The 11,183-nt window shown below is 38.1% G+C and overlaps 1 protein-coding gene across 1 annotated transcript in view; it reads right to left on the reverse strand.

Moving 5' to 3' along the window:
- LOC148369469 (bone morphogenetic protein receptor type-2-like) overlaps nt 1–10,655 on the reverse strand; it is a 33,165-nt gene extending 22,510 nt beyond the window's left edge. Inside the window, exon 1 of the mRNA XM_088331496.1 lies at nt 9,752–10,655. Coding sequence (XP_088187622.1) covers nt 9,752–9,833 — 82 coding nt within the window. The 5' untranslated portion in view covers nt 9,834–10,655. The remainder of the gene's footprint in view (nt 1–9,751) is intronic.
- Nucleotides 10,656–11,183: the final 528 nt, after the last annotated feature.

Here is an 11,183-nt window from a genome sequence, read left to right on the forward strand (position 1 = left end):
AACACTGATATGCATAGGGAATTTTGTTGTGCATTCTGAATGACAGGTTAAAAAGGTCTCTATACTTCTTCAACAATGAATGTTAGAGTGGAGAAAACTAAAAGTCTTTAAACAAAATACTGTACAAGTTATTTTATGTACATCTGCATATTTAACCCCAACGTTATTATTGCACAGGCGATTCAGTAGACTGTTTAACCCCTTAACTTGGGGCCACCAGAATGTGTCCGTACGATTTCACCAGTCACTGAAATAAGGCATGCCACATATCATTGGAAAACAAACTCTTGGAATTCAAGATATGATGACCATTTCAAGATATACTCATCACAGAAACATCACTATCAGTCTGAAATACTATACCTGAAAACTATAAAGTCGATGTAACTCGCCAATTACAGCCCCTGACCGTCATTGAACATTGAAAGTATGCAAAATGGCTTCACTACATCAGGGGATGGCGAAATAATCTAACTGTGTAAATAATTTACTCCAAAATACATGATAATGCAAACATATTAAAAAACAAAAATCCGCCTAAAAGCATGTCTGCTTCGTTCGAAGGAGAAGTCAAAAAATACAACTCTTTCACAATGTCTAAAAAATTGTCCCAAGTGAAATTCAAAATTTCTAAAGTTTTAGTGTTGTGAACTGGTTGTCTCCAAGTGGCCACTTTTGGAAACACTTTTACATACCCTTAGAGAAATGTGTAAAATACAAGGTTTCGTTTTTCAGATTGTGGTCGGATTTGTCAAGGTACCCGGTAGGTCTTCTCGCTAATGTCCCATCTGTTTTCCAGCTAAGATGCCCATGCTACACTCATTTGCAGATATTTTATTGCAACTTTTTTAGGTGAAAATAGAAAGCTTCAATTTTTGCGTGTTCCAACACAGATTACTCAATGTTAATAGCACTTACAGTCATTAGTTCAGTTTGGGACCGAACATCAGAGTCTTACCGCTCTAAAGAGAACAAAACCGCCCAGGTTATCCAAATGGTTCGAGAACAGCATTCAATTTACATTGGGTACGTCTTGGGATGGGATTTTTGGCGAATTTTAGAGGAACGTTACGGGGTGAACCTATCAAACTGCAATATGGAAATTGGTGTTTCTGGTACAATGAGTAAAAATAGCGTGATCAAGGGATACAATTCGATGCTTTGTGTGTTATCTGTGGTCTAATGATAAGTGTCGCACTCTCACCGCTGCGACCCAGGTTTGATGTACAGTCCTTTACATGTTATAAGACAAAAAAATTATGATGAGGGAATATCCTGTGTTGCCATGAACTTGAGTTGAAACCATGGCTATTCACTATTTAAAAAAAACAGAACGCTTCTGCCTCTCCAATTGTCATTGTTTTTTCTAAAGCTACTTTTGACTGAGGTCAGTTTTTTCACACAAATTCTTTCAATTCTTTAGGAACATTTCAGGTTGGATCCCAATCACATTTTTTTGTCTGATTGGCCCATGGCAGAGTTGCTAGTTTCTTTGCAGCGGTTTTAGTTTAGCCTCCACTGCTTCCCTGCATAGCTGGTTAGCGCATGCAAGCAAACCCAGTGAAGCGTGACACATGACAGAGAGAGAAAGGGATATCGAAAAAGGTCGAGTGCAGCTCTCTTTGCAAGCTTCCTCATTAGACGATGGCGGGCACTTAGTGGTTACCCATGGCCCAGATATTTGTTAATACTCACCCCCTCCACCAGTTAGCCCCCACTTTAGCCCAGTAAACTCCTCCCCAGAACTGGCTTTTTAGTGCCCCCTCTCTACCCCCTCAGACAACCCCTTCCGCTCAGCCTTACAGCAGAAAAACAACAAATCTAATCTGACCCTATTGCCAAGGCCCGTAGGGAGACATGCAAGATACTGCAGTTACGATACTCCAGGGTGTCTTTAGAGAATTCCTGATTTGAATTCACACGAATCTTTAAGAATGCCTTCCACTTGGAATCACAAATGTTGTTAATCATATTGAAAATGTTTTCCCATCTAATTAAATACGTTTATAGATTATGTTTAGCCATTATTACTCTATACTGATAGAGAATTAATGACATTTGAGGATTGTTAAGATATGTACCGGATTTTCCGCACTATCAGGCACACCCCCAAAAATTTGTCTTCTGTGATATTTTTTTTTCAAATATATACTGTATCAGTGTATGAAGTGCATGGATTTAAAACTATAGTAAGAGGAAGGGTTGCACTAAAAATAAAGTACCAAATTTTTGCTTTGATTGCTGACCACAACTGCAAAAACCGGATGCAACTAGAATCAAACCTGGATTGCAGCAGGAAGCAAGCCGGATCCTAGGCACTAGACTTCTAGGGATACAGACGACACTAAATTAGGTTTTATATCATTGTTACACTATTTGTTGTGACTGTACCATGTTGCTACTATTGGGCCGGGTCGCGAGGGTATTATCAGACATTAAAGGTTGGGGACCACTAGTTTAGAGGATAGGATGAAGTCAAAGTTGATGATTTACATATGAGTGAACTTGTAATCATTGTTTATATGGCAATTCTTTATACATCTCAAAGTTAAGAATGGATACCTGGACAGATATTATGTGACCATCTGATTTACATACATTTAGGAGGGAGAAGGTTGGCGACCACTGAAATACAGTATTGCATCGCCCACTCGCTAAGTCTTACTAAAGTGCACAGTATTCTGAACTGAATTAAGGGAAAGGCATTGTGGGAAGTAATTTGGTTGCCCTAAAATATTTAAACGCATTGCCGCACGTATTCAACAATGTTTGCAACTCACAATGCTCAGATTGAGTTGAGAAAAATGTTATACCGATTTTTAATCACTTATTTTTCTCAATTCTCTAACATTTGCATTTAATAACGTGACAAATAATATTGTGATAATGAGATAAGACCGACTGCCTTTTCCTTTGTCACCTATCTCCCTAGTAGCTTTTTGTTTAGGATTCGGCACACTTACTGTCGTTATCTGTGTTGGATTCCCCTTGCCACCATTGTTATGTATTGCTGACCACAATTTCATATCGATTCATCAGTAATTGCAAAAATATGATAATACACTGGTATGAATTTACAATTTTTTCCCTGTACACAAGGCGCACCAGATTGTAAGGCGCACATTTAAATTTCTGGCCAATTTTGGGGTTTTGCTGCCATACCTAACACATTTCTTCCTCACTGTATCCGCCTGAAAGAAATCCCAATCAAAGTGAAATCAAATATTTTAAATAATCAAATATTTCTTCCCTGTTGAGACTGAAAATTCCATCCCTGCAGAAAGTCAATCTATTTATTAGTCCTAATCTACCTGCCAAGGCTGTTTTGGATGCGCTCTCATTGCTAAAGTGGGATGGGGCCTTTGCTGACACCCCCAATATTCCAAGCCTGTTTAATGATTGAAGCGAGGAGGTGGGGGCAAGTACACTCTTAATCCGTGCCATCTGTTGCGTAACGACTGCCACCCTCTAAAAGCGCCACCCCTACTCAGTCTGTGTCTGAGTCTGGTACAGTTATGTTAATCCCACAGTTTACTCTGCCCTTGAATCGTAGGGCCACAATCACTGACCACAGTGCTTCTGTGTCACAACCAAGCACCCACACCTCCTTCACCATTTATACTCGAACTTTCCCAAATATGTGATTAAAACACAGCTGATTGGGGTGGTGTTCCGTCATTACAGACAGACATAGGGGTAACATCTGATGATTTATTGAGCACATTGTGTTCACCAGGGGTCCTCTCCAAATAGGGTTGGCTGATCTAAAGTTGTTTACAGTTTTAGTGCCTCATTCAATTTGACGGTGTTCCGTTTATCAATTGACAAAAATGTCCAGTTATGTCAACAATGCAGATTGCACCTTTTCACAACTATCTATTGTCAAAAAGATTGGTAAAGACTATGATACTTTCATACATTTCTGTATAGGAATTGAACAGTTTTGGATTACCACAGTAGGCATTGTTCCCCAATGATTACATGACTTAATTAAAATACCAACATTAAATTTATTTCAATTATTTGAATGCTGATCTTTAGATTTTAACAAAGTTTCAGTAACTGCATAGATCAAGAAAGCTTTTTTTTTAGAACAAGATAAGTGAATTTGAGGTAAAAATTGTAAAACTTGCATACATTTAGAGTGAGATTGACCCATATAAAAAGACAAAACTTAACTTGTGAAGGTAAATAATGTGAAAATATAGGTACATACAAAATGCAATATGAGAGGCTACCAACGAGCACTAGGTAAAATGTGACACTCCGGATGTGGCTCTGTTCTTTCTAAATTGTTTTCCTTGACTGCACTTAAGCGGTGTCCTTCATTCCATTCAGTCAGAAACAGCAAAGAGATACTCAATGTTTTTTTTTTCTCATTTGTGAATACTTAATTACTCAAAATTTAGTCTTTATATTTTTTTTATATAGAACCATGATGACATTTCTATTTTGTTTTAATGACAAAACCCAATTAACATCAGAAACAAGCCTGGCTTATAACAGACAGTTTGAAAACAAAAAAATATGCAATGACAAGAAATATTAAAATTTGTATTGATATTTTAAACTCATTTTAGTTGTTTTTTGGGCGGAATCAAGATTTTGTGCATCTAAAGTAGAAAAAGTATTCATACTTGGCATGTACATCGACGGTGAAAGATTCTGAATATTCCAACTATAAACTAGAAATGTTGGCACTTTAGACAAAATTGTAAATGCCCAAAATAGCGCTAGTAACTTAAAAGTGCATGCCTCAAATACAGACTCACTATCAAATATAGAATGTTTTTTTTTAGTTCATTAAGTAACAATGTTACCTTGGGTCAAGGACCAATTCCTTAGCATGCCTCCTCCCTTAGCGTGTCATGCAACAGTTTTTCAGGAAGCGGTCATCTGAGTGGAGTGAGTGAAATTATGGACATTCACTGCTAAATCTCATTCAAGTACACAAAGCCAAGCATAGACGAGGAGAGAACATGACTAGTATTACCAAGTATAGGTATAAAGCTGCTGTAACATTTTTTCCTACCACCTTTCTAATAATACAATGTATGATGCAGGGCCCTCTGAAGACCCAGATCATATAAGATACCATCAATGCATTTTATTTTAACTAGATTCAACCAAAATCAAGTGAATAAGATGTAAATTAAATTATTATGCTGGCCATAGACTTCCAACAGGGATGGTGTTATCTGAGAACAAGTTTATAGCCGGTAGGACATTTTATCATTATGAACACTACTTCCTAATGCACATGTGTCAAACTCCCGGCCCGCCGTGTAATCATATACGGCCAGCAAGACCATTTTACATTATTGATATTAATGGCCCGTCAATATGAACAACGCTTTCTCATGCCTGGACATCATATTCTGACATTTTAGTCACTGTAACTATTCCTTCATACATGACGTATACTATACTATATACCAGGGGTCGGGAGTACCTATGGCTTAGAGACAAATTTAATTGCATGCAAATTTTCTTCATCTCGTTGAAAAACTTGAGCCATTAATCCTGTTCAGATACACGCAAAGCCAAACCAACGCTGACTTGGAAAGAAGTACCTTTCAAAATATATAGGGCACGTTTTCACTACGATTTATCCTGGTTGGCCCGCGACCTTAAGTGTGTTTTAAATTTTGGCCCCTTGCGCAATTGAGTTTGACATCCCTGTCCTAAATGTCTTTGTTTAGCATGGTGGTTAAAAGGAGTGTGACAAATTATTCAAAATCAGATGTTGCAATTCAATAGTTATATGAAAAACATCCATCTTATAACTTGCTTGAATTTCGTCCACTCATATCCCTAACTATACTATAGCCAGCAGATGCTCTTTTTTCACAGTCAATGCTATTTTTTTTTCTAGTTCAAACTCTGGCACTTTAAAGTGTAGCAGTTCGGCAATGTGTGCCAAAATGTTGGCAGCCGGCTGGCATCCCGGAATTTCACTCTCACACAGCAATCTACCAATATATTATTTTACTAGATAACATCTCAGCGGCATATTGGGCCATTGTAATAGATTTGGACCTATGTCCAATCCGACGTAAAACCGGTTGGTCAGAATTGATCCCAGTCATAAGTCAGATGTTACTTGAAATAAGTGACACTGATTTGGTCAACACGTGGTTTCATAACACCAAACTATCTGAAAATCTAATGAGAACCAACAATGTAAAGTTGCAAATCATGGGAGTACAAAATTCCAGTTGGATACAGTCCGAGACAAATAATCAATTTTCTATTTTATAAAACCAGAAAATCAAATTAAGTGTAAAAACAGTTCATTACGACTTATGTACGTCTCCAATCGCCAACTGAAGATAGAAAACATTCAAACATAAAGCTCCTTTTTTTTGCAATTTCAGTGGCAGAAAAGAAAAGTATTTACAACCCCTGGTATTAGGAATGAGATGGCATTTTGTGAAGAATTGTAATAATTATATTTACTGTTGTTATCTTTATCAGCATTAGGTATATTTTAATTAAAATTAAAAACCTTCAGCACAGGATACACAATACTACACACTTTCCAATCATGCGTTGTTATTAAATTGAAAAATATAATCATTTTGCCATTGTTTATTAATTGCCAATGAAAATGTTGCCCGTATTAATTTAATTTATTCACAAACAGTAAACAATGCAATGCATACAGAAACTTGTCACATTTGCATTTTGCAGTAATGCATACAGACAATGATGTTGATGATGAGATACTTGATCATATTGGAATAGGTATTTAGTATTTAAATTATCAGCTACTTACTTAACCCACATCCTCTCAATGATTTTCTCTGCTTGAAGCCAAGTCAAAACGAGTTGTGTAATACATCCTAATATTGAATATCCAAACAACAAAATTTTGACACATTATAATAGAAATACCGATGCTTACAGTAAAATTATAATTAACACATTTATTATAATGGTAAAAAGGTTTAGGCTAGTGGATCGCCACCTTAATTTTCCATAACAATAGAAAAATTTACCATAAGTTACTTTCTTTTAAACTGTTTTTTAAAGATACAAACACAAAAAGAAGCAGAACACTCATTCACAAGGACATAAAACAGGATACTCCTATTTTGGGCATGGGTGCCCCGAAGGGACCGTGTGTAATATTTAGTGCCTCCAAGTGGTCCAAAAAAAAAATTTCATCCAGAAAAACAAACCAACAGTGATATGAATACAAGGCAAAAATACATGAACCATCACACCAATGTTACATTTTAGTTAAAAATAAAATAAAAAAATAGGCCGAGAAATTGCAACCTATTTCACGCTGAGGAATCCCCACTTAGGTCCCCGCCATGTTTGTCCGGCAGGATGGTGCCACACTGTGCGGTGTATAACTGGCCCTCGCTCGTACACAGTGCCATCTAGTGGCGAGCTATTACACATTGGGGCTTTAAGCGAAAGTGCGACTATTGTAGAGACTTGCCAACTAACACCTAATTTTGGGGGATGGGGCCTTTGCTGACACTCCAAATCCCAAAGAGAGTTTCCCATACTGCCTGTTTGGTGACTGGCCAATCCTTTGTATCATAAATTGACCGACTCCACCAATAATAATCTCACTCCTCATTTATCTGAGTAAAGTCGGTTAATGTTTTGATGTGCTGAGATGACTATTAAAACAGGCTTTTTATTTCTATCTACCATTATCCAATTGCATATCGCCATCGTAACTTTTATTCATTGCCGAGATTGGTCCAAACAAAATTGGTGGTACATTTGTTGTCCAATCAGCCTTGAATATGGTACAGGATGTCCCATCTTTCCCAAACTAATTTTGATGAAGCTTTCACAGATATTACGTTTAATTCAAAAAACGTGAAACGCAGTATAAATTGGTATTGTTTCCAAGTAAGTGCTTCAACATTTCCTCAACAGTTTTTGACCTACACATTTACCTACCGGATCCTGAAAGTATGAACCATCTATCAGTTAGGTATTGGCAAAATTACACATTAAATGTCAGAGCACATTTCATCATTAAACTGGAACATTATTGACATGAAGCCAACCTTTCCATTGTGCACATAGTCAATGATTTTCTATAGAAGGCTTAAACAAGGCTTGATTCAACCAGACAAATTCATTACCATCTATAAACTCAAACGTTTTTCGTTAAGTAACTTAACTGTGAGTGTTTACAGCGTTTATCCACATTGATCACGTAATTTACTGCATAATACTGGTTGAGATGCACCCACACTGAAACCAATAATGTACCTGATATAAAACTTACTTTAAATGACTGAAGAACACAATGGCTCGCTATGGAGGTAGATGCTTCCAGCGTATCTTCTGTGTCATGATGAAATGTGTTTATATACCGTTCAGGACATCGCAAATATACATTTTAAGACGTTTTGTTAATTTTTATGAGCTCAAACTTTGATCTGTTTCACATTCAAAGGGATATTTTGGAGAGGCAAACATTCTTTTACCTGAACTAAATTGAAGCAAATCATAGAGATGTTACAATAAAACCAAAATTGAGACAGTGCCATTTAAAAAGGACCCCAAATAAATCATAATTATCATGTCACAATACTAAACGCAATAACATGGTTAAAGAGGCTGTGATTATTTCCATTTGTACCATTCCAACACCCTCTGATTTTTAGTATACTAGTCCAATTTTAATCTTAATGAGGCATGTTCTATCATGTTTTTACAAACAAAATCTGTGCTAAATCAAAGGGGTACCATAATATACTTGTTAATTAAGTCATTTTGTTGAGATTTGATCAATTGCAAGAAAGTGCTTCAATATAATAGGAAAGGTTGTAAGCATTATTTCTTTGCAACAACATCCACACAAGCATTTTGAAAATGATTTTATCTCGCGGCCTATATTTCTATGCCATCATATTGCGGCGTTTGGATATCATTACAACTTACACTACGCCCCTAAAAACATGCGAATCATAACTATGAATGTGATGAAGGTTAACACACTGCGTTTGAGTCAATTTCAGTTTTTTGTCTTTAAAGTTTTAAACACAACTGCAGAGTAAGAACCAACAATAGGATGTGTCGAAGAAGCGTAATATTTAAGGAAACATACCATGACTAGTTTATAATTATGAGATTGCGCTCTCAGTCCCGTATCAAATGCGTTAATCTACTGTATGTCAAATTAAGAATGCATTCTAGTTCATACATTTTGATGGTGATTTCACTGATTCAAGTACCCTACTCAAACGCAAGCCATTAAATCACCCTTTCATACAGTATAGCACAAACAGAATCTATCCCATCGTCACGACACATTCCCTGCATACATTGTTCCTTCACCACAGTGCAGCCCATGCGAGTATCTTATCATGCTCAAGGTCTCACAGAAGCCTGGCCTCAACCCAGTCTGGAAAGGGGGGGAGGCTGGGGCACAACTTGGCAGACAAGGCCTGCAGTATGTTTGGCAGTGTTTTTCCAGGCCTTTGTACACAGAACGATTACAAGGGAGCCCGTATGGGTATTTGCTTCAGCACTCAAGATGAATGATACGTGAAGGCAACACTAAGGGAAGCTCAGGGAGAGCAACTGCAAAAAAAAAAAACCTACTATGGATAGGGCATGCAGGCAGAACGGGAATACAGAATATGGAGGCAATTTAAACGAAGAAGCAAAGCGGAGAGTTAAAGCCGGAACGACGTTATCGAGTGACGTGTTTAGTGTACAGTAAATGCATTAAATATTTACAAGACAGTAATTTATATCGCCTACTTACCCGCAACCGGTGTAAGGAGAAGAGCCAGGCAAAAGCCGAATTTGACGACACACTGCATAGTTGTAGTTCGGTCCAAAAACATGATCGGCTTTGGTCTTGTAATAGGCGTTTGGTCCTCATAAACGATGTTAAACTTTCTTGAGTGTGCTCTTTAAGCAGTTACCACAAAAATATTTATTCCTTCAGCTGAGTCGTCGAGATGCTCCTTCTTGCAAATGCATTTGATGCTCACTATGTTGTAAACAAGTTAGCGTCGTCCCGTGATTGATTCCTGTATTCATTCTATGCGGCCGAGTTGTTTGGCGTATAAAAAAATGGATGTAAAAGACAAGCCGCCCCCACAAGCAGCCATGCTAGCCGTTGGACGCTAGTGTCCTGCAATAAAACAACTTAATTAAAGACGAAAAACAAATGTCGCTTGAAAAGACACATATGTCACTTGGTTACACAGGCAGCATCTTCGGGTGCACTTCTTTTTATATCGCTCGCCGTCTTCTGTGCAAACAGGATGTTCGAGCGTAACTACGCGTTAGCCAAGTAGCACATACGGCTAAATGCTATCGACGTTAGCCAACTGCTAGCGAGTTTCGCCTCCTGTTTAGCTTATTTCTCGGTCTTTTAAAAAAACGTAATGTTTCATAGCGCAGACGCTTTTCGAAAGAAAAAAAAATGCCCCGGAGAGGTGGCGGCAAGGGGGGTCTTTATCTGTGGAGCTAATCTTCCCCGGGGCAGTCGATTGCGCTTGTTCCGAGGCGCGTTGGAGCTCCGTTCTGGAAACAGACAGACAGTCTGGGCGGATGGGAACGCCTCATTTATTTGCAGGCTTGTTTGGACCGCTCGTCTCCGGTATCGTGTTGCTGTGGGCTGGCGTCGGGAGGGCGGAGAAGGGCTTTACAGTAGAACTAAGGCGAATAAGGGTGCCACAGCGCCGCTGTGCCGCAGACCGTTCGCACGACACCCTGGAAAGGCAAAGGCGACAGACATGTAGTGAGGTTCGTGTTTGGTGACCTAAGCAGTCAGATTTACTAATGAATCAGCATTGATATGCAGAGCAAGAAAACAATATATAAACGACATCACAGGAAAAAAGAAAAAACGTTTTATTTTACTTTAACTTGCGCTACCCCCATTGAACAAAAGCATCAATACATTCCTGTTTGTAAACAAATGTGACGTAGCATAGCTGAGCGCGCATGTGTCAAGTCACGTCAAGTCATCTTTATTTGTATAGCCCTTTATCACTCGGAGTCTCAAAGGGCTGCAACAGACCACAGAATATTGCAAACTACACACTATTATTACACCATCCCCTGATCTAAAACCTACATGAAGACAAGGAAAATTTCAAAACCTCAAAATTAGGTAAATGGAGAAACCATGAGGTAATCCCCCTTCCAGAACGACCAGGCTGCAACAAATGTTGAAATAACAA

This window comes from Urocampus carinirostris, chromosome 3 (genome assembly GCF_059441175.1).
Source record: "Urocampus carinirostris isolate Australia breed hairy pipefish chromosome 3, RoL_Ucar_1.0, whole genome shotgun sequence".
NCBI lineage: Eukaryota > Metazoa > Chordata > Actinopteri > Syngnathiformes > Syngnathidae > Urocampus > Urocampus carinirostris.